At 46.6% G+C, this 24,770-nt stretch overlaps 1 protein-coding gene across 1 annotated transcript; it reads left to right on the forward strand.

Annotated features, from left to right (window-relative positions):
* Nucleotides 1–2,619: 2,619 nt before the first annotated feature.
* LOC118513562 lies at nucleotides 2,620–24,768 on the forward strand. Its single transcript, XM_036059490.1, has 5 exons — nucleotides 2,620–4,097; nucleotides 21,625–21,840; nucleotides 21,916–22,697; nucleotides 22,785–23,192; nucleotides 23,264–24,768. Exons 2-5 carry the CDS (start codon nucleotides 21,792–21,794, stop codon nucleotides 24,107–24,109), a joined length of 2,085 nt encoding a protein of 694 aa, XP_035915383.1. The 5' UTR covers nucleotides 2,620–4,097; nucleotides 21,625–21,791; the 3' UTR covers nucleotides 24,110–24,768.
* The last annotated feature ends 2 nt before the right edge of the window (nucleotides 24,769–24,770 follow it).

Raw genomic sequence — 24,770 nt, forward strand, 5'->3', positions numbered from 1 at the left:
GGGGATGGACTGTCTGGGTGTGGGTGTGTGGGTGTGTGTGTGTGCGGGAGATGAGCACGGGAAAATGGGGAGAAAAAAAACGTACCGACCGTACTTCGAGGTACTTCTGAACGGATAGCAGAGTTTCAGTTGCTGCCAACGGGCACACTGGGCGGTTGGGAAGTGGTCACAATTATAAAAAAAATATTTTGTAGTTTTATTTCTAGTTCCATTTTTTCATGTTCATATCCTACAATAAATAAATACTTAGTTACTCGGCCAGTTTACTGATAGTTTCTTTTTAAATATTAAATTTGTACTCTGAGCATTTAAATCAAATTTGTGATAATATTTATAAAAAATAAGTTTTTAAGCTTTCATTACACTTTCATTGAATTACATTACACATTTAATTTATGTTCAGTGTGTTCTTGTTAAAATCAAAAGCGATAACTGAGTTAATATCGTCTTGCAGTTAATATCTTGGGTAACTTACAATAGGATAATCTTGTTAGTGATGTTTGTGCTCTCTAATCATTTCTGAGACTATAAATGCAGCATAAAATCAATAAATAAATCGATATTAATATTAACAATAGAAGAAGTACATAATCTACAACGAATATCGGGACACCTTAAACTCTAAAGGTTGCTCGACTTTAGGTAGTTCCCTCTAACAACTTTTTTGTTTCAGTGAGCTAAGCTATTCAAGGACCATTTTTTATAGTTTATAGGTTTTTTTGAAAGCACAACGCATCATGACTCCGGCCGCTATGCTCAGAGGTCCATTGCCTAGTAGTTCAATTTATCACGAAATTCTTAAGTGGATAGAGTTTACTCCTTGAACAATTTTTCAGTATGTTGCAATGTTTTGGTATTAAGCGAAAAATATATGAAAGAGATGAAGATGAGATGAGATGAAATGAAAATTTCTCGAACTATCAACAATTATTTTGTCCGTAAATTAGCCAAGCTAGCCCAAATCAAATCAAAACAACTGCGATTTATTATATTTTACATTTTTTTAGTATTATTGCTGCAATGATTCATCACAAGGCCACATATTATTGCTGTACCAACGCATAAAGCGCCTTTCTCTGTTAATTACATTAAAAAAGGAATTCATACAACGAATGGTTAGTTTTATTCTCTATACTTGTGTCATTTGTTGTCCTTTTCTACTGTTGCATCTCCTTCTATCTTAGTTAAAATTGAGACGCACATTCATTTACTCACAAATACAATAAAATACATCGCCCTCGTTTTAATCAAATTATCATCTCCTTAAAGTAGTAATATTCCAGTTAAACGTGAAATGTTTCTACTCGAACGATTGTATTAAAGCTCATTTTTCAGCAATCCTTTTTGCCAAAAATAACACTGTACATACCACAAAACGGGTGACGTAATTGAATTAGAAATAATTTTCACCAGCATTAATAAAGAAAAAAAAACACCAAGCCTCCAATGGCACGCAATTTTGGCCACCTCGTGCGAACCGCCCGAAATCGCTGTGATTGATAAAGCTGCTGCCCAACCGCCGGCACGCTCGGTCGCTTGGTCGCTGGTGTGAGGATTTCATCGCTTGTTGGCTCCCTTTCTCGGACGAATGCATCGAACCCAACCCAACCTCGACCACCGAGCCACAGCCCGCGTTCACCCTCCAGCCACCCTTCACCACCAATCATGCCCGCCCTCCCTTCGGTATCCATTCAACGATCCAACAGTCCGTCCGACCGACCGACCGACCGACCGACCGTACCATACCTAGCGAGCGAGAATCCTCGGTCGTGTGATGATTGCTCATTTGTTGTCTCGTTTTGGCGCGCATCCATTTCCCTGCTACGACGCCCTTCGCATCGTCCCTGTTGGCGCTTGTGTTTGCACGTTCGGCGCTATCGCCCATCTCACTCCCGCCCGCTGGCCAATTCGAGCCTTTCGAAGCCTCGAAGCGTACGGTGTTGCTTTCCCGCCCTCCTTCGCCCGCCCCACCCTGCATCAGCATCACCATCATCCTTGTGCTACCGTGTGGCGTTCAATCGTTTCCCATCCCATTCCTTCCGATTCGCCCACCTGCACGCGCCACATTCCACCTCACGACGAACGATCTCGAAATGAGCCAAACCTTCCACCACGGCACGGTCCCGTGCCCCCATCCCCCGTTCTATGGACAGCAATTTTTCTCCCAGGCGCGTGTCAGTCGCAAGGATTTCCCACCACAGCGGTATCAAATCCTGTCCGCTTTGCTTCTGCCCCCTTCCCGTCGACCAACCTCCTCCCCCTATCATCATCCTTACGGTGCGACTCGTTTCCGCCTCATGGTGGGCAGGCTTTTCCCTCTGGTTCTCACTCCCATCAGCCCATTATGATTCCACTCGACCGTCGGCAACCGATTTCCTGCCAACGTTAGCTAGGCGTTGCGTGCGCCTTCCAAACGCTGAATTTACGTTCGGGTGCGCTCGGGCGCGCGCTCGCACAATGGGACAATTTAGTGGGTAAACTTCAAGCCGAAGTAAATGTAATACACGTAACTTTTTTCTTTAAAATATTTTTTAGCTATTTAGCTTCTTAGTAGATAATTTAAATTAGTGAGATCATATTTTAAATATGGGGCGCTTCTGTGGATTATTCACACCAGCGCAAACCTTTCACAGCGTAGGACCTACTTCAAACCTCATACGGACCGTTTATTTCGAACACAAGACACAAGAATATCAAGCTACGACAACAATATAGTCAAGGAAGCCAGAAGAGGAAGCAAAAATATCTGTAAAGGTTTCTGTTTTGTTTTTTTTTCAGGGTTTTTTTACTATTTTTTTATTCTTATAGGACGGCCTGGCCGTATTGATGTTTTTTTACTTTTGAGATAAAAACAATAAAGAGAAATGATACGAAAGCCATAATGCGTTTCATATGAAACGAAATAAGTACAACATTAAAGTAAAATTATTTGAAGAAATATAAGAACAAATTCAATATGATAATAATCAAAAGAAATTATTAGAATTATTTTATCCCGATAACCTACATGTTCTAAAAGGTATAAATGTATGTTAAATTATTGCATACAGGGTGTAACAGGTCATATTTTAACGCCGACCACATTTTTTGTTGCGTAAAAGACTGCGTGTTTAACAAACCGTAAAATGAGCAGATTATTTACAATCTTTAAGGGTTCAAATATTTTATAAAATATTTTTTTAGTTTCCGTATATGACCATAGTATAGCATCACTGTGCCCGCGGTCGTTCGGGTTGCGCTCGTGTCCTGCTGGCAGCGACCACGGAGGACCTGCTGCTGCTGCTACTGGAGCACCCGTTCTACAGGATCAACGGCAACAATCACTAGCACGTTCGGTTTGGTGGCGTACGGTTGCCCCGTCGGTTGGAAAAAGGTCGGTCGACCGGTCGTACTGACTGCCCAGAACAACAAACTTCGCTTTCGTCAAGTGTGCGCTCTCGCGAGTGTTTTCCTTTGTCGGCGTATTGCATTTTTTGCAAAGCCCAGCATCAACTCGACAGCTGTAGTGATTTGCGTTTCCGGCTATGTGTGGTTTTATTTAATTTTGTTTTGATTTTTTTTTTTGAGAAAGACAGTTTGAAGCAATTAAAAACGAATTATTTGATGAACTGTGAAACGGTTATTCAAAAAATTTAAAGTGATAAGAGCTGATCATTCTTGAAGAATACTTCTCAATCTGAAGTAAAACTGGATTAGCAAAAAGTTGGTGGTTGAGTAAAAAGAAAGTGTTCAATGTGAAAGTGAAAAAGTGCAAGAAGAAACATCTAAAAAACGTGAAGTTAATAAAAAGCGTGAAGTTAAAAATAAAACCAAAATTAAGTGTGAAAACTTAACAATAAAAGAAGTTGTTAACAGTTGTTTGGAGAAGAACAAACAATTAAATAACTGACGTGCAAAAATAGTGCTTCACTACACCTCTGCACCCGGAATATGTCCACTACTGTGACACGTTAATTGCCAAGTCGAGACACTTTCCCGGGAAATAGAGCGATATCTGTCTTCATCAAAAAGCCAACCCATCATCGTCAACACCGGCGCTCGGGACACCGCACACCCAGGACTAACATCGCTACTACTGGCCCGGCTTTGCCTAACAGGTAGGTACGGAGGGGCCTCCCTCCATCTTTCAGCGCCCTAATCCTTTTCCTCACAGTCACCCTGTCACCCTGTCTTCGGACGGCTCATCCTTGCCACCCCGGGGGTAAGAGCAGATGTGATGTCCTTATTTACCATCTTCCGGATGGCGGAGTCGTGCAGCACATCACGAACTTTGCTAATCCTTTGGCGTTTTCGGACCGAGCCGGTGATTAGCGTCATCGTTGCCCCTTTACGTGTCCCTCCCCCTTCCACCCCATGTCCCGTGGGATTTTCCAACCGACCAGACCCGAGATTCGTCCGCTCGGCGTAAGGAGCTGCATGACTACATCATCCTTTCGCCCACTCGGTTGTCATCCCTTTTGCAACGCCACGTCGTCGCTGTTTGCCACTTAATCCCCTTTTGAACCATAAAAAGAAAATGAGCGTAAAATCATAACCCTCCCGTCATCACCGGCGATGGTCTTATCTTTCTGCAGACGAAACCGGTTAGGTTCGGCCGTGGGGGATTTTTTTCCTCCCTTTAACAGCAAACCTAAGCATAAAGAAGCACGACAGAAGAAATAAAAAAAACGCTTCCATCGACCGGAACCTCCATTAGGAAAGCAACATCCGCAACCACACCCGCGCAGCACTATTTGTCCTACCGGGGGAGGGCGGTGGAAAACATCTTCCGTCTTTTTTTTACTTTGGGTTTGGTGTGTTTTCCTTGTTGTGTTGTGTCTTTTTTTTTCGTTTTTTATTTTATTTGATCTTCATTTCACCGAAGGGAATTGAAAAACACCCTCTGTGCATTTGGGTGGGAATATTTTATATTTTCCAATCCCCTGGCCAAAGAACAAGAGAAAAAATGAAGTTCCTCCTCAATGCTCCTACCGAGCGGCTACTACCAGAAACCGACATTTTTTTTTTTCTTTCCCGATTAAAAAACGTGGATCCACACCCGGCCTTACCGAGAATAGGTCATCGGGCGAATCGGAAATACCTGCCAGTAAGGTACAAAAACCCCTTCGGCAGGGAAGGAAAAAAACAATACGACCATACCACCCAATACAACGTTGGGTGCGCATGCTGATGCCATCCATGACTCGGTCCTTAAATCGGTTAAACTCGACACAAGAATCCCCGGGGAGGGAGGGGAGAGGAAGCCGGTTCAACTAACACGGTTACTCCGCACCTCCGTATCCGTATCTCCACGCCGGTTACGGGGTTACGCCTCATGTCTAATCCAGAGCGAGTGGAGTGAGGCTTCGGTTGGCAGCACTGGACAGGATGTCCGAACCGGCAGGCTCCACGGGCAGCACACGTTGCCGCCTACGGTTGAGCACTTAAAGCAATCAGTCATCGGGGGCCGCAAAACCATCCCACCTGCGCAAAACCCAACCCACACAACACCCGTGGCGGATCCGGACAGGCGTGTCCTTGCGTAAATCCTTCCAATAATCACCTGCTTCCTTTGCGCGAGCCCCTTCCCCGGGACTTCCCCCTGAAATTGTATTCCGCGAACCGTTCCATCATCAGCGAGCCATTTAACGACGTGGGCATGGGTTTGGGCGAGAGGGAGGGTGATGAGGAGATGTGAAAGGTACGGGACGGTTGATTCCGATGCCGTTCATCTACACCAATCCACCCCATCGGGTCGGGTCGGGCCGGCCAATCCCATTCGGAATGGAATAAAATTTACAAGTTCATGGCTTGGTTATTTGTCATCCGATCGAACGGGGGGGGATCCAAGAGGGAGATGGGGGAGAGGAATATGTGCAGGATGTCTCTCCAACCCAAACCCCCCACTAACCCGTGGGTCGGTTTGAATGCGTCCTGCGTTCTTCCGGGAAGGACACACACTGATTGCCGTACCTGTGTCGCCGGTGTGAACGGACGTAGGATGTCGCTCCAACTGAACTCCAACAATCCCCTCCAACCAAACGGACCGACCGGATCCTTTCATCCTTCTCGGGTCGGGTCGCGCGTGACCTAACGTCAAATTCCACCTGCACGACCCACCACCCATCGCACCACACGGCCCATCCCTCCACCCAACGTCGTTTTTATCGTACGCCGGATCATCAGCAACACCTCCTTCCAATGTTGAGGTCCGATGCCTATCCGATACGCGTTGGCAGCTCGTTGCCAGCTCTCTCACTCTCTCTCTCTCGCACACAATCTTGTTTGCTATCGTCCTTTTTTCCTGTGGCGTGAGTTGAAAAACGAGCTACAGTCAGTGACACAGCGGTGGATGAACACGGTGCTCTAGTACAAATCGTTTGATTTTCTGTTTAATGGGGTGCGATCACTAAATTAAGAACGCGTACTTTGGATGAGCAAGGGTGAACAATTCGATTCAAATGATGAGCATCTCTTTGATATGGTAATGATTTTGATAGCTGCATGAGTGCAGAAAATGGTTAGAATTCATAAAGATCTGTTATTATCGATAAAGTTATAGTAAAGTGTTGAAATCGTATGGTAGGAACCCTTTTCTGTTTTGTATAATTAAAGCATTAATTTAAAGCACTTCGAGGTAGATTTTTATCAAAAAATTCCAAGCAATAGCAGATTGTCGTTTCACACTACTATAATCAAGAGCCTGTATCGTATTAAATTTCCTGTTTTTTAACGCAATATGGGTGAGCTCCCTTTATTTATTTTACACTAGAGTGTACTTTTAGCGATGTTAATGAGTTATAAGCAATCCTTCCAACTGTTCATCGTCCTTTGTGCCGTGAGTTTTAAATACAGATAACATATTGAGGCACTTATAATAAGGATCAACTTGATAAACGGCGAATAATATCTTGGACAAGTCGATGTCAATCTAAGAACATCTGAACATAATAGAATCTGGGAGAAAGAGCGACTGGCGGGACTTGTTTAGAATATCGTTGAGTCGATAAGTGTGTCATCGAATGAAAAGATTTCAAATAATCTCAGTGCTGACCAAACAGGCCATTCACCAAGATGACATATCAACTGATTATAATAGCCCAACACACTAACACAGTAAATGATAAGCTGCTGATTAGGACTCTTTTTTCTTGGCCTAACGACCCCTTAAGGTCAAGCCTGCCATTTCTGACTTACTAGACTTACGAATACCGTACCGCATAGTTGGATAGTCAGTACTCACTATGGGGGAAAGGCCCAGATGGGGGAATGGCCGCTGTCGCAACGAGTACCGGGCCGCCCCAGTTCTGTACTAATTTTGACTAATTTTGCCGAATGCTTTTTGGGTGTAGAATTCCTTCAAATTGGAATCCATCGAGTAATCAATGAAGTTCTTTTTTTTATTATCAACGAAGGATCAAAAACCCATTTCAAAAAATTTTAATAATTGAGTTTTAATTTTAAATGCTTAACGATCTTTTTTATTAATAATAAAACAACTGAAAACTGCAAACATTGCGTCACCATCGTCAGGCACTGTGCACACCACAGCCAAAGCACACCGTCTGGTTGGACGCAGCCAACCAAATGGGACCCGAGGACAGCCCGACACACCGACGGATGGCAGCGGCAGCCTGTCTGCTTCTGGGTCGGTTAATTCATTTATCTTTCAACTCTCCTCACCTCCGCTCCCTCCCTACATTACCCTCCAGTGCCTTCCCCCAGCACTACCAAACCACCGGCGATGGCGCACACTGATTGGGCCTATTTTCCGGTCAATGTAGGCGCATTTTCTAACCTCTCCGCAACCGGACCTGCCGCACCCGCTCGGGGGAGTCATTAGAGCGTTTGGCGTGCGCCAGAATATCGTGCTGGCGCGTAACAGCGTAACAACAAAAAAGGGTGTTTATTTCGTTTCGTTATGGCTCGTGTTTTTTTCTGTGTGCGTGTCCGTGTGTACACTGAAGCGAAATTTTACGTTTGCGTTTTTGCAATTTTATTTTTGATTTGCTTTCCCTGTACCGAGCTTCATAGGTACGACAATTGTTCCCTCGGTTGGGCAAAACGTTAACGCGCACGCTGACAGTAGTAGAATAAAATATTAACCCGTAACGCCATGTGCTAGTGGTCTTTGGTCTAGGGTGATTTTATGCTTCAAATCAATTTGCTTTTGATGATTTTCAATATTTTGCTGCTATTTTGGTGTGAATTTTAGTCTAGAGAAGTATATTTTCCATTCTAAACAAGCTACTCAAACACTGCACAAAGTTGGGCGATAAGGATTTCTTTTATAAAAACGATGATTTGATGATACTAAGACACAAATATATGTTTATGTTTCATACATCAGGTGTTTTTAGAATTTTTATTCAACTTCCCATTTGACCGCAATTCGTTTCATCATTTTGCTCGAATACAGCTACAGTTCTACAGTTTACCTGTGCTATGTGCATTGCATACCTTAAGGCGCAATAGGAGATTTTAAATAAGTTACACGTTAAATTCGAAGCTGAGTCACATTAAAATGATTACACTTTTTTATATTGTATTTATTTTACACATCACAAGCAGAATGTTATTGGAGAGGCTTTTAATTCACTTTCGATTTCCATTCTTAAGTAAAACAATAAATTCAATTTTTCAAGCAATACGGCCAGGCCGTTCTTTATGAGTAAAAAAAAATCAATTTTTGTTTCAATTCAAGAATTTTCAATCAATCGTTATTTGTTCTATTATCTTTACATACTTTAAACGATTTGGAAGATTTTAATGAACAAAATTAAATGCAATGCCAATTATTTTCTGAATTTCCTGCCACCCCAATTACCCGCCGACTCTATTTATCGCCTAAAGCTTCCACCTTATCTTAAGCCAAATTCATTTATAATCAGCCCGACAGAACAGCCACAGCGAATCGGTACAACGCCTCTCGCTTGTCACAAAGCGAAAAACTGATCCAAATTATTTCTCTGCTTTTCCTATTAAGAATAGCAAAAATAAAATAAAAATCCAATAGCGAAAAACGATAGCACTTTCGTGAGAAGCAGTGTGAACCAGCATCCAAATCAAACCACAGAAGTCCAGTAATCGACAGTCGGGAGAGAGCAAAAAAACAACCACCCCGAACGCCAACAGATAGCCGCACGGATGGAAATAAAAGCACTATAAAATACCCGCGAAGAATAGACGGCTCGAGATAGCAGCAAACACAGGCAAACACGGGCACGATCCTAGGGAGGAGAGAAAAAAAACGGACAACAAACTTTGCACGAGATATTGTTTCTGAGCTGGGCAACCAGCAACCCCGAAGAAACGGCACCGAACGGAAGCTAAGAAAAATAACAGCTTATCCCGCACGCCCTCAAACTTCTGCCGGGCCGATTTGCGCCTTCGATTTTAACCATAGCGCGCGCACAACCAAACCCATCTCGTCCAATCTAGAGTTCTCGTTCTGGTTCGCTTCCCAATGCTGACCGGGGATGCTTTTCCGTTTCGCTCTAATTTAATTAGAGCCATCGGCTGCCACCGTCTTCTTCTTTCGCCACTGCCGGTACTTAAACGCCGAACCGACGGTGTGTCTACCGGCGTGGAAGAAAATGTCCGGAATTTGATTTCGAAGAACACTGCACACACACACACTCATACTCAAACACAAGCAACACCTGTACCGACTGGCACGGGCACAGTTGAAGACAAAGCAGGAGGGCGAGCAAATTAAGTGGTGGCAAAAACCCGGAAAGGAAGGTTTTTGTTGTTCTGACTTTTCCCGGCAAATCGAAAGGATCATAAAGGGCCGGGCACCCATGGCGCTCCACCAAGAAAACCCACGGGGAAACTTTTCCACAGGCTTTTCGTTCCTGAAGTTCGTTTTTTTCTTTGAGTTTTGTGCTGCCCCATTCCCGGGACCGGAATGGACGGAAAGAAGAATCGTCGGCATTCATGTCGGGCACCTAGCGTGCCCCACCAGCTAGCTTCGCTCTCATTTCATTCGCTTTGCTCTGTTTTGCTTTGTCAACTGTCAGGACACACGCCAGGCTCGTAATTCATTCTCGCGGGCGCCAAAGCACGACTGGGTGGGTGGCTTAATCCGGCATGGAGGAAAGCCAAACCACCGGCCAAGGTTTCAAGTTCCACGTTCTACTGTCGTTCATTGAGCTACGGGCAGGCGACAGCACGGGGCAGAGGAGAAAAAAGTTTTCCAGCAACAACTTGCTGACGCCTAGCGGCCATCGTCTAAAAAAAATTATCCAACGTAAACCCACGCACCCCCACCCCTGCCATTGCCCATATTCATGCTTTGGTGGGCAGTTTCATCACTTCACTTGCTGCCACTGTGCCCACGATAGCCGACAGCGATAGAATCAAGAAAACTCATCCCGGATAAGCTTCCACCCTGGTTTGCTTCGTTTTCGGTGGGTCGATGGGATGGGTTGGGAAATTGGCCACCTTTCACCTCTTTGCCAGCACCAGCAGCGAAGCAAACCTGGTGGCATTCGAATGCCGAACATGGACGCAGGCAGGTCTCATTCCCAAGGAAAATCATTCTCAGCTGGCCCCGTTGATGATGATGGCGATTGTGATTATGCGGTCGATGCGGTGCGGTTCTTTTTCTGACCAATTCCACCCACCCCTCTCTCTCTCTCTCCCACCCTCTCTCTGAGCTCTTTTAACACTAACAGGGTGTAGTGGATGGACGATCGCCAACGCACCGATGGCTTTCGCCTGTCACTTTTCCGCCCTGCCAAATGTGCACAGACTTCCGGCCCGTTTTCGGTGGAATGATTTCCGGCGCATCCGGGAGGACGGGATGATGGAGCGGGAAGGGAGAAGAGTGAGTTCAGGAATCGTTTGTCTTTCGCCTTGCGCCCCACCGAAACTCGTCCAAAGTCGCTGCGTGTGTTTCACCTCGCGGTCCTGCGCCCGGTATGTCATTCGGACGCTGTTTCGTTTGCGGTAGGATGTGTGCTGTGTCACAAATTTCGCCGAGCAAGAGCCCGAAACGATGGGCGGGAGATGGGGGCGCAGGATTTCCTTCATTTTCACGAGCGGGTGTGGGATTTCCGTACCGGATTTCGGGTGGTCACCATCGGGTCGGCACGCGAACTACACCCTTCGCTCGGAAATCGGTAGCACTTTTCCACCCGGGGTTTTCCCCCATTTTCCCAGTTCTACCCCGTGGGTGTGTATGTGTTGTGCGCCGCATGAAATATGGTTCCGTATGGCTGTGGCTTGGTGAAGGCTAACGATCGTCGTCCTCTCGTCTTCGTGTCGGTGCTGTCACCGTCAACACTAACCTGCTGACAATCAGTGCCGTCCGTGTGCCCTTGTTGTACGTGTGCTACCTTCTCTTCGGTCCTCGGTGCTCGTACGTGTGCCAACCGAAAGCATCGCACAAATTCGACCGACCGACCGTCGACGGCTATGATCGAAAGGAAGCAAAAAGCGCCCGCTAGCGTTCCCGGTCTCTAATTCCAAATGCAGACGAAATATCGCAGCGTGTCGAGTCCCATTCCACCGGCAAGGAGGCAAGCATGTCGACTCGCAAACATCCTTCTGCTCCTTCTCAAATGACTGCCCACCTCCACACTCTCACCAACTCACCGCAAACACTCTCCTCCTAATCCCCTTTCACGGGTGCGTTTGTCGGTTGAGGATAGTTTTCACTTGGGAACGACCGATTCGCCCCCGGTACGACGACACTCGGGCACACTTGATGGCGCCACACGCTGCTGCTAGCAGCTCGATTCCCGGTGTGTGTGTGTGTGGCCCTCACCACCCTCACGCTACGTTACTCGAGGGCGGCAAATTTGATGTGATGCCCGTGCCACACGGAGCCACCGGAGGTGATGGCAGGGACGAGAACTTTAGGGCGAGTGACTTGGTTTCCGGCTCGTTTTGCTCGTTTTCTCGTCTGTCACCGTCTCGTGAAGCGGTACCTATCGTACATTTGCTTGCCTTTCTCGGTGCCTTAGTCGCACGAAAGTCGTCTTGTGGTTTGTGCATGAGACAGTGTTGAGCGAATTTTTAGTTGCAGCAACGATTGGTGGACTTTTGATAGGTTTATGTATATAATTGTTTTGTTTGGATCAAAACAACTTTTTTTTTAAGCTAGAGTCACAGCTCCATCTTTTACTTTTTACGCACAATTTTATATGGTATTTGACAGAAAACCTACCTTTCGGTAACAACGTAAGACATGGTCGTCTGTTAAATCCCATATAAAATTTGACAAAACCCACGGAACTATACAACTAACAGGTGTTTAAAAAATGAAAATAAATTGTAAACGATAAGAATTTTATTATACAGGAACGGCCAAGCCGTGTTACTAATAAAAAATTCTTAATATTCGATAAAATACTTGTTTGCGTGTATAACAACAAGTTTGAATTGGTTTTCTATCCATATAATGTAATTATTGAGTCACTTAGGATAATGTTTCACAAGGATTGGGGAATATTGCAGATCCGTCCTACACAATGTAGGCAGTGGTGGATCAACCTAGGAGCGGAAGGAGCGACTGCTTGCAGCCTCGTCGACGAATTAAATCCTGTTGGTCCTCAAGTGCCATACTGCTCGAGGCCTCCAAAAACCTTGATCCACCACTGCATGTAGGGAAAATGTGCAACGCGATTTTGGAAATGACGATTACAAAATTCTATCAATATCCTTTTTTATACGCATACTTTCGATACAACAGCAAACATATTGCTTTACACACCAAAATTCTATTTTGCTCAAAATGCTATTTTCACCTCTAAAACTAAAAAAAACATTAATTTTTATTTCATAAATTTAGTAGGAAAATACCATTCCAAATTCTTCTGTCGAGCAGCACCTGTCAAGCACTGTACAGCCAGAAGCAAACGCAACACCGAACCAGCAAAAAGGACCTGCTCTGCTGCTCGGCTGCTGTTACGAAAGCAAGCCATGGCACACGCCTGCTACTACCGTTATCCACCCTTGTTACCAACCTCCCATCGCTCCCTCCATCCGCTTCCCCCCTCACTCCCCTCATGTCCTGTTCAAGCGACGGTTGCTGCTTCCGTTGCTATTGCCGTTTCCTGTGGTTGCTCTGCTTGCGTATCGTCTGCACTGTCCCACACCACACGATTACCACCATCTCCACGCGCGTACCTTCCACCCTCCCTTGACCACCTCACGAACTCCGACAGTCGAACCGGGCGGACGTGCGATGTTTGCGCTCATGCAACCGAACGAACACCCAGCCCAACCCCGGCGTGTACCATTTTTCGTGTCTTTTTTCCTTTGCTTTTGGTTTACCTCCAACCCAATGCCTCTCCTCCCCCTCCCCCACCCCGCTACGATCCGTTTCGGTTTTGGGTTTTTCTCTTCTCGCCGTTTTTTTTTCGCTGCTTCGTTTTGTTCCTTACTGTTGTTGTTGCTGATGCTTCTGCAGGAGCGCCGTCAACACAGCAGCAGTTCACCCTCGCCCATTTTTTTTTTCTGTCGTTCGCCAGGATGAGGGTGAGTTTTATGGGATGGCGCGCGCGCGTGTGCTCACACACACACACAGACCCCCACCCAAAAACGATTACCAGGAATTTCGCCTTCTTCCTTCCCCAGGGAGGGCGGTGAACAGCGCACCACGACGGTTGAACCACACGGTGTGCTGAATTTAACGAGGGTGAATAACGCGCGCGCGATGTTCACCCACCCACTTCTGCCCACCTCCACCCACTCCATCCAGCCGTCAAACAAACCATGAAAATTCCCTCGACGATGAATTTGCCACAACCAAACGAAGCGCCCGGGAGCCTGTGCTTCGTCAAGTGGTGTTGCTCTCACCGTCGCACACCATCGCTGCGTGCCGCCATTTCCCGACCAAATTATCCGCGCTTCCGCAGGCCAACATTATCCTTCCTCACCCACCGACGGAAAACACTCCCCACCCAAGCACGGACCGTTTTCCGAAGCGATCAACAATCGCTGCTCGCCATCGTTTTGCACCAAAACCGGGACCCACCACCACCACCGACCATTTTCCAGCAGGCATCCGTTAGTGTTGCCGCCGCTGGTGGTACGGTTGGCCGATAATCCTCGCCCAAACCACCCACCCACCCACCTACCGAAACTCGATGACTTCGGTCGGCGGAAGGTGATGATTCAGATAAGTGGCAGTAGCGTGTGCTCGAGCTCGAACGCGTGGCATGCACACAAACAAACACACACACACACACACACACCTACCTACGCCACCCGAGTCGAGTGCTTTTGCCAGCAACTTTTCCTCAACTCTGTGGGTGAGGGATGCGGAGCGACTACAAATGCACGAGAGGGGGGGGGGGGGGGGAGGTACGTGGTCGTCGTCGTCGTCGCACTCGTCAACGTTGCTGCTGCTTAATGCCCGGCACGCCACGGATACACACGCAGCCAGCGCACCGTTGCTGATAAGGACATCAAGCGTGGGTGTGGGTTTTGACACTGGGCGCAAACGATAAATGGGCCGCAAGAGGTTCACGAGCCGGGTGTAACCCGGGGGCGCATTTGATGGTGGTTTACGGTTTCGCTTCCCGAGTTCTCCCTGCCGAGTTTTTTTTCTCCTCCTCCTCCTCCTTTCAGTCTTATTTCGTCAGTTCCACGACACACAGAACGGGTGTCAACGGGGGAGTGGGAGTTGGAGGGTAAAAAATAATAATAATAATACCGAAACGTCAACCGTAACGTTTCGTCAGGCTCGCCGGGGCTATGCCGTGTGGCACATAAATCCCACCGAGGACTCCCTGACGGAATAGGAATAGCTGCGCTGCTCTCCAGCAACTCAACTCCGACTCTGAAATGTCTGTCGGTGGGTGGGTGAGGTGAGGTCGACCGCCTGGTATAAGCACCTGCTGCACTGCCACCCTGCTTCCGGCACAAGGACCTACGGGACGGTCGGTGATCGTTTCATGACTTCCGTCGTCTGGTTCCGTGGCCTGACTTCTAAGGGTGTTAACTTCTTCCTTCTGTGTTGGATGTTGAAGGGGGGGGGGGAGGGGGTGAGCTGGTTGAAAGGTTACGGATTTGCTTCGTGCGGATATGATGATGGATCGGTTTCTGGGCGATACGCCGGGCTGGTGCAAACTTCACGCGTCACCGAATACCAGTGAATATCAGTGAGTTGCGAGTGGGTAGATCGGCACAAACACTGCAAGGTGTTGCCTAAAATCGGTCCCCTCACCTTCGAGGAAGTGGTTGGAGACGACGACACTTTATTCTTTTCTCCTCCACCAGCTCCCACTCCCTCCACTCCCACCCGCTCTGAATGAGGATTAAGCGGTTGCCGTCGCATTCGCACGGGTGAATTATTTATGCCCAAGATAAATCCCAACCCCCTCCCCGCACAGCAAGCGTTAACGGTTTAGCGTGCCACCGTTTAAATGGCCTTGGAGCGAGCGATGGCACACGCTTTGGGTGTGCCCGTCGATTCTTGTTCGATTGATGTGCAAACACAGGCACGATTGATGCGGTTGATTGGTGGTGGTAGTGGTGGTTTTTCTTGCGGAAAATCTCTTATCTAGTAGCATCGCCCATTGCTTGCGATCGTCCATAATGATCATACACGTGTAAGATGCTTGTGCTGCCATTGGTGGATAATTCCTTATCCATTATGATGAAAAAACAAAAACACAACAAAAATATGAAACTGCTTGTAAAAGAAGGAGCTTAAACAAAATAAATGTTCCATCCTTTCATACCAATGGAGATCAATCGTTTCAAGGCTTTTTTTATAAGGAAGCAAATTTCTATTAAATTTTGGAAAATGCCAAAAATAATTTAAACATTTCAGTCGTGTAGCTGTGCCATAGATGAAAGTAACTTATTCATTCATGTATTCATTTAACGTATTTAAAAATAATACATTTAACGATTTGAAATATTTTCCCTTAAGTTTCAATGGTTCTCTCAACTGCCCATAATCCATTATTTAACGTCCTTTATACAAAGACAACATATTACAGATTTGTCAAACGATTTGATTGGTCACGAACGAAACAGAATGATTGTAGCTTAAAATTAGAATTTAATCGCTTCCAGTATTACAACTTCCTCCTGGATTGGAGCTCAGGACCTCTGGAGGACGATATCTAACACAGGACAGGTTACGGGCCCTTACAAATATTACCTTTATTCCCTAGTGGCTAAATCGCTGCGAAACTTTGAACTAGGTGTCCAACTGATGTTTGATCGAGCTGTCATCCGCGTGCCAGTCACGCAGTAGTCAATCTTAATAACAAATCACACAAACAAATAACAATCTTCTTTGTGGTAATCGCCTTGTCCATCCAAGCGATTGATCCTCACTTTTTTTAGCTGCGATGGGTAGTATTTCAGAGCACAAATCCTTCAGCAAACCTTAACGAACGATTCTATAGTCAAAATGGATTTGACTTTGAATTTGTATAATAGTATCGTCACAGTTACTGTGGTCGTATTAACGCTGCACAAACTCGTCCATTATTCTCGGCACCTACCCCTACGATACTTTCCATGGTAGATTGTGCTACAAATAATCCTTTGCTACGCAACTGTGAAAGCCGATCACTAATAATGTGTATCCAAAGTCTTCTAACAAAAACGGAACAATAGTTCATGAGTTCAAAGTCTCTTTGAAACTTTTAAACCCCGTTCCTTTTGTTAACGATCTTCATTGTCGGTTCCGATTTCACTTAAATGTCAAATAAGAGAATCCAAGAAGCTCCAAATTCGCAGAACTCAAGAGTTTACTGTACAATGCATTGCATTACAAACAGTTCAAAAAAATCCATTACAACAATTCCCTGTCCCAGGTCACATCCTCATCGATGTTCGAAACCGCACATTATAAGTAAATAATTTGCGTCTAGATACTCCCTACCTTTAATTCAACAAACGATCAGCCGGTCCTTTCCCCAATTCCCGGTCTGCCTCGCTGTAGTTAAATTAATAAGAGAGACGTCTCCTTCAGCTCGTTCGTCTCCTCCACTCCCAATCACCGACGTTACTGTGTGCCGTGTCCCTAGTCACATAAAACACCGCCAGTCCCATCCATTCCATCGTAAGCGAAACTTAGTTTTCCAGTAATTGCCCTGCTGCCACGACACCCTCCACCCCGAAGCGACGGCACCGAAGCGACAACGATTTCCGTTTTGTGGTCTCACGGGGGAAAAAGCAGAGCCGCGAGTGTAACGTACACTACTAAAAACCGCCCAACAAACGGCAGGCAGAGGGCAAAGGAAATGCCGATGGAACAGAGCGGAAAAAACAACATCCTCCTTCTCCCGCCCTGTCCACGAATCCTTGGTGGGAGAAAATTCCACCCCGGGTGGAGTAGGAAGTTGGAAAATTAAATTTATCACCCACGGTGGCGGGGCGTGTACCCAAATGCCCGGGCCGTCCGGACGAACGAAGGGACGTACAGTGCTGTCTGTTCTCGTGTGCCATCCGGTTGACATCGCAACCGGCGGATGATAAATTGTCCCGAGCTCGTAGCAGACCCCGGGAGTCCTGAGGACAGGTGGACGAGTTTCGAATAAACTTTAATGCTGCTCGTTCGAAAGTTAGGACGATGATGACAGCGACCCAAGGGTGAGAGTGTCGCGCTTTAATGCAGGTCAGCTTGTTTTGTGACCGGCTGCCAACCTTACACACAACTGCCGAACCGGACCGGACGAAGACGGTGGGTTAATTAGATGGGATAATTTATAGGGCCTTCGCCACCACTGTGGAAACACGTGCCTGAAAGCCATGGTCTGCCGCCGCCACTCGGGGATTGGGGACTCATATTTCGCCACATACGTACGGTGCGGTGCGAAGTTGCCGGCTGATGATATTCCCGCTAATCCTTGAGCGGGAGCTCCTGTACCCGTATCAAAACGCCGACAGCTTCTCGGAATGCGCAAATTGTCACTGGAATTGAGCCTTTAACTGTTTAATTACAGGATGGATTAGAGTTTGGGAGCGAATCCTAACCTATCCGTCCTTGGAATGATGGAGTGAAATAAGCGGAGACGGTAGCCTTTTATTTCTTATATTGGTAGTTTTCCACAACGTTTGCAATGACTGCCCTTAAAATGAATTTGGTCTGATTTTTTTTTTTTTTTTATTCATAAAGAACGGCCTGGCCGTATTGCTATGGTCTGATTTTTAATTCATATAAAAATGTTCCAAGTTCGGCTTAGGCAGGCTCCTACTGAGAACAATCGCAACAATTAATTCATTTGTGCCCCATAAAAAAATCTTTTGACCATAAAAAAGGACTTAAATTTTATGGCAGTCTTCACACGGTCTAACGGATATCGAATCCCTGTCTCCCTGTACCGGAGAACTGGCTATCCAAGTACGAGTATTATTAAGTCCAATAAGTCAGAAATTACGGGCAAACCGAAACTTTGTAGGGTCAAAAGAAAGAAAAAATGATCTACAGGTTCCTATATTTTTTAAGAATCCATACGCTTAAGGAACTGAACTACGATACAATTAGGCCATCGGTTTTGCCCAACAGATTTTAGTTTATTTACGGTCGTAAAACAATATGACTGAGATCTGAGTTCCCTTCTTAGATATTTTTCAGTAGGAAGAAGATGTTTTAAAACACGAGTCTGCTTTATCCAATGATCAGGAAAAGATCTTCGAAGGCCAACTTCTACATTGGGGAATAATCTTGATAATATGAACTATTTTACGATCCTAGTTAATTAATAGGAGCGGCCGGGTGGTACATGAGACAGCTTCAAGGACCTACAAGGTTCAAATCCCATCTGGACTGTTTCCCCATAGTGATGACTGACTATCCAACCTATGCGGTTTAAATAAATTTAGAAAGCCAAAAATGGCAGGCTTGAGCTAAGAGGCCAAGGTTAGGCCACGATAGAAGAAGTTAATCAATCGACTGTTTTGGCCTTTACTGTTCCGAAACAACGAATAACACTATACACAGTCACTGTGTCCATACAAAAGTGGGATTAGGTGGTACGTTTGGGCCATAATAATCCTCAAAGTTTAAAAGTAAGTTTTATTTAAATTTTGTTTACAGGACATTCAGGAGCTTTTTCTTTCTTTCTACAAAATATCTATGAAATTCTTCAAAAAGATGTTTTTTTATTTTGGTTTTCATTTATTACTCAACACTGCTGCAAAATGAGCCTTATAACGCCCTCAAAAACAAACCAAGAGCACAGTCTCGCCCTAACACATCTCGCCAGCCTCCAACCGAGCTCTAGGTCATACCCAGAATGCAACTGAACAATGAAAACCTCAATTCCCACATTCGTGCTTGACTTCAGTGTGAAATGCGTAAAATTTAACGTCCATTTAAACACGTACATGCAACACTGTGACTTCGCTGGCGGGAAAACGCTTGGGGGTATGTGGGGTATTCAAACACCACGCCAAACTAGCGCAGAAACACGTGTCCGAGATTAGCCCGATGCGCTCTCGGTATGTGTGTGTGCTTTAGCCGCACACCCCCTGAAGGAATGGCGGGTACACACCTACTAAAACAAAAGCTCAAAAGCTTCCGCAAGTAAATTGTATGGCAATGCTCCTTCTGCTGCACGCTAATTTCCTTTCGTGCACTTCACGGCCGATGTGTCCTTTTTGTCGCTCCTTTTTTGTGATGGTGTAGTACGGATTCAGGTGTTGGTTGAATTGTGTTTGCATCTTTCAACCCACGACATCCATGGCTCTTCACGTGGAGAGAATCCGCATATAACAAAACATAAAGGCGACGTTCCGCGACTGCCTCGGAGAAGCGTCTCGAGTGGAACGCCGCTGGTTCGCTGTTGTGCTAAGAGAACGTGGAAATCTCGCCGTTAGCATGCGAGGTCAGGGTAAAGCTTATCACGTCCACCGACACCGAGTATGTGCGTGTATGTTTGCATGTCCTGGCATAGTTGGTACAGCGCCTTTTTGTACATTGGGAGTCAGCTGCATCTGAATATGATGACGTGTTCATGATGATAGCGATACCTGGGTGATTCCAGACAGTTGCTTTCGGGCTTATTGGCTGTAAATACATTTTAACAATTTTAACATTAAAATCAAGGGTCTCACTCATACATTTTTCATTCATTCTTCCCACAAAAAAAGGACCCTTCTTTTATCGTCCTGGCACACTACTGTTGCACAACCTTTTCTCTGCCACAGTCATCTACCGCAGTCAGAGCTGGAGGGGGAAAAAATTGCAGCAGTAGCAGCAAACCCGGGCCGAAGAAAAACCACTTCAACGACAACAAGCCGGCAAAGTGCGAATTCTGCCGGCACCGTGAGCAGCGCTCATTCTCGCCTGAGTATCACATTCGAAAGGTTACGGTCTGGCGCTTCGAACCGGGTTACGAGCTAGACGACGGCTATTTACTGGTGCGCGACACTGTGGTGGTTGTGGCGAGGTAGAGGAACCTTATTTTTTCTGTCCCCCATTTAATGTGGACTCGCTGGGAATTGTGCGGGCAAAACTGGCAGGAATGTTGCACTATGTTTGCCGAGCGATGCAGAAGATTTTTTGCTTCGCATAGGTGTTGGACCCGGTGCACAGCTCGTTCGTACGTGTACGTGTGATGCTACTGAATCCACACGCATTCTACGCCACGAGCCAGCCGTGCGCCTGCTGTGTGGCGGCAACATCTGAAGTTGATTCCACTCGAAATGTCTTCCCTCGACATTTCGGCTATGCGATTTTGCATAGCACCGGTGGCGAACCGAACCGGTGGTGCATCGCGGTTCACATTCCCACCGGGCTACGGCTGACCCATACGACCAACGGCGACCAGCAAAGCACAGCTATGCAGCGCGTTGCAGTTCTACACGTTTCGTGGAATTTGCTGCATTCGAAGCGGTTTTGTGACTGGCAGGCAGAGAGGGCTACCACTATTGGACAAACCGTTGTAGGCGATAAGGAAACGGATACATTCCAAACCAACGCCGTCATTTTTATACGATGGCAAATGGAACCGTGTGAAAGGCTAATTAACCGGGGAATCACATTTCAACAGCGTCGTAGTAAAATGTAAACTTAATTTGTTTCGCTATCAAATGGAAGCATTTGAATGAATCGATACACTTAGAACTGTTTTTTTTTTCTCTCATCAGGAGATTTACATTTAAAAAATAAATAAATTTGAAGAATAGTTCAACGTCGATTATCGATGGAGGCGCATGGTTGTTGGTAGAATTTAGTGCATTTTGATCAAATGAAACAAAATTCCTACAAACATTTCATTACTTTCAAGTGTTTTTTTTTTCGAAAAAGAAGATCTTAATATCCGACAACAATGGTCGGTAGGTTATTATCAACGGTTATATCGAATATATTAATCACGTTTAAGTACTTCAGTAATTTGGAGATGGAGGCGCATGGTCGTTGGTAGAATTTAGTGCATTTTGGAGAAATTAAACAAAATTCCTACAAGTTTTTTTTTCTTTTTCGAATGAGACGACCTCAATATCCAGTAACAAGGGTCTTCGCAGCTTTGAGTTATTATCAAGGATTATATCGAATGTATTTGTCACGTTTAGGTACTTTAGTTGTTTAAACTACCTGCTCGAAATCCGATGATTTTTCTATCGTAGGCAATATCTCATCATGTTCCGATCGAATTTTCCCCCAAGAGAATCATTCAGCTGTTAATCCATTGTACTAAAGCATTTCGCTTCTTCTCATTTCAGCCACTGCTTAATCTGCACCCCAACGGAGTGTGCACCATCTTTGAACTCGTCTCGTCTCATCACCGACAACGAAAAAGCAAGCAAACTGGACCGGCATGCCAGTCGACACGTAAAGCGCCCGAAATTATTTGTCTTTTTATTTCAACGCCATCGCGAGCAACCATAAAATGACTGCAAAGAAGGATAAGGACTACAAGAATCATAAACACGGCAGTGGTAAGTGGTGGGAGAAAGTTTTTCCTCCTTGCAATGATCATTCATAAATAATTGCTCTAACGTTCCTACCGACAGAGTTAAGCGCAACAGCAATATCGTCCAAGCTAGACAGCCACCTAGCCAGCCAAACCGGTACTACTGCACCAGGTCTGATAACGGCACAGGATCCTTTGAAACGCACCAACAAACCCCTCATGGAGAAGCGACGTCGGGCACGCATCAACCAAAGTTTGGCCATTCTGAAGGCCCTCATCCTTGAATCGACCGTCAAAAACAAATCCGGCGATGGTCAAACCAAACACTCGAAGCTGGAGAAAGCGGACATCTTGGAGTTGACGGTGCGTCACTTCCAGCGGCACCGTAATCTCGACAGTCCCGGCATCGATAAGTATCGGGCTGGCTATACGGACTGTGCACGGGAAGTGGCCCGCTATCTGGCCACACCGGAACCGCCACCATTGCCAAGTGTACCGACACTGACGGACGCTGGTTCTAAGGCCCGTCTGTTGCGCCATCTCGACAATTGCATTGCGGAGATCGATACGGAGATCTGTCCGAAGTCGGCCACTGCTGCCAATGGGATACCGCTAACTTCTCCTGGTGGGGCAGTTGTTGGTGCCGGTGGCCCGGATGGAAAGATGTTGGTAGATGGGACTGGAGCTGGCAGTACCACCATATACGATGGGTTGAAGAAAACCAAAGACTTGCTGGTGGACTATGGTGCTACGGCCGGGATTTCGCAGGACTCGAATCCGCTAGATTTCAGCAAAACGAACCGAGAAATTGGACGGTCACCGTACTCGTACCGTGGATCTCCTACTGATCTAGCTCTTTTGGCACCGAAATCAACCTCACTGGTAAGGTCCATTTCCGAGGGTTTTTAGAGAAAAAGATGTCGCATAGCTCGGATTATTCATCCTTTTCTTCTTCTCTCCCGCAAACAGCTCCATCAAGACGAGAATAACAATCGAGGCACTAGCGGTGGCACCCTTGGCGTACACATCACCAAGTCCAGCAGCCTTCATCACCCGCAGGCGGCCGTCACGGTTGCAAATCTGGAGGATATGATCCATGGCAGTGAAATCGCAACCACCTCAGCCGCAGCCAGCAGCCATACGGTCGCACTCAACAAAATGATGCTCGGCCACCATCAGCACCAGCCGCACCCGAAGCTCGCGATCGATATGGCTAACCTAAAAAATTGTCGGCTGGATGCGGGCGCTATCAAGCACGAGCCGGGCGCGTCTGCAGCCTTGCTGGCAAACGGGTACTCTACCACATCGTCGGCCGTTTCTTCACCGACTCCTTCGCCGGCGGGCGGAAACCTCGAATCCGATAAGGATGTTTCAAATGTAAGATCGTCTCGTCTCTTCATGCAGGGAACTTCGCCTAATCTTGATGTGCGATTCTTCTACAATTCTAGCACTCCGAGCACGGTGTCGTAGTGCCACAGGCGACTGGTTATCCTCCCCAAAGTCAGGTCGCACTACTCCTTCCCGACCACTACATCCAGCTTGCGACAGCGCTGGGGCTGGGCAGCACACCACCAATGTTGGATCACCCGGGTGCAGCGGCTGCTGCAGCTGCCGCCGCCGCTGCAGCCGCTTCCCTTTCCAGCACCGATTTCGAAACCCTGATCGAACAGAACCGTCGCCAGGCGGCAGTGATCGCGCACGAAAAGATGACGGCGGAGATGATTGGCAGTTTGCACGCGCTGCCCGAAAACGTGGACGAAAGCTACTGGGAGCTGTACAAGAAATCGCTCGGCATACCGGACTCGATCAGCAAGCTAAGCCTTACCGATGTTCGGGCACTCATGGCGAAAGGAATGCCGCCGAAGGTTGAATGTGTAGGCGCAACGGTCGCACCCGTACCGGCCGTTCCACCCGTCACAAAAATGGAGATCGACGAGCAAGGGCACCCTCCGGCGCATCATCACGGGGGATCGGTAAAATCTGAACCACCACCGACCACAGTCTCACCGGGACTGATAGAGCCGGATGTTGATGGACGTACCAGTGCCAATGGCAGTCGAAGTCCGCATGTAAAGAAAGAGCTATCGGACGGTGATATTGCGATGGTTGCTGTGCGGCCGGAAGCAGCGCACACACCGTATCTGGAGGAACGCGATCGTCGAAGCTTGAGTCCTCGATCGGTCGAAGATCGAAGATCACCGACGAGCAGCAATGCTAGCGGTAGTAGCGAACGGTGCAGCAGTAACAGTGGCGCAGTAGATAGTTTGCACGCTCCAACATGGCGCCCATGGTAGGCAGTTCCTGGCAGGTGGTGTAAATATTGATCATAAATGTGCAATAGTACTCTTAGTTTGAAGCAAAAAGGGGAGTCCTTTCAGAGGACGTTCGCGCATTCCTCGGTAGATGTGGATAGTTCTATCCCCGAACACAGCTGAGTTTGCCAATAGGTCGTACGAGTAGGAATATATCTATCGCTTGCGAGAAGTCAAGGATCAAAAGGTGTTTACTGTGTTCAATGTTTTCTCCGACTAACTCCCCACGTTCACAGGCACAGGCATCGAGCAAAAACCAAAGCAAAAACGAGGAATCGTGTTTTAACTAGCTTGGCAACTTGGCGTGGTGGCTTTTACTTGTGGAGGGAACCATGCTCGTAGACCTCTTGCTCCAAAATCCTGATGCAAGCCCAAACAAACCAAAACAGGGGTGGGCAGCAGCAGGCCGCTTACTATTATTGTGTATGGTATTATTAAATGTGGAATCATCTACTTGTTCTACGTAAATTAGATTTTAGGCTGTAATTACCAACCGATGGATGGTGTGATGTGAACATAGTAAGGTAAAACAAAACGCATGCATAAACCAGCCGCCCGTGCGCGGTAAAATTCGTGGTAGCTCCTAGAGAAAACAATCGTGAAGCCAAAAGCCAGACCGAATAAAAGCTACAGGAAAAAACAA

This window comes from Anopheles stephensi, chromosome 3 (genome assembly GCF_013141755.1).
Source record: "Anopheles stephensi strain Indian chromosome 3, UCI_ANSTEP_V1.0, whole genome shotgun sequence".
NCBI lineage: Eukaryota > Metazoa > Arthropoda > Insecta > Diptera > Culicidae > Anopheles > Anopheles stephensi.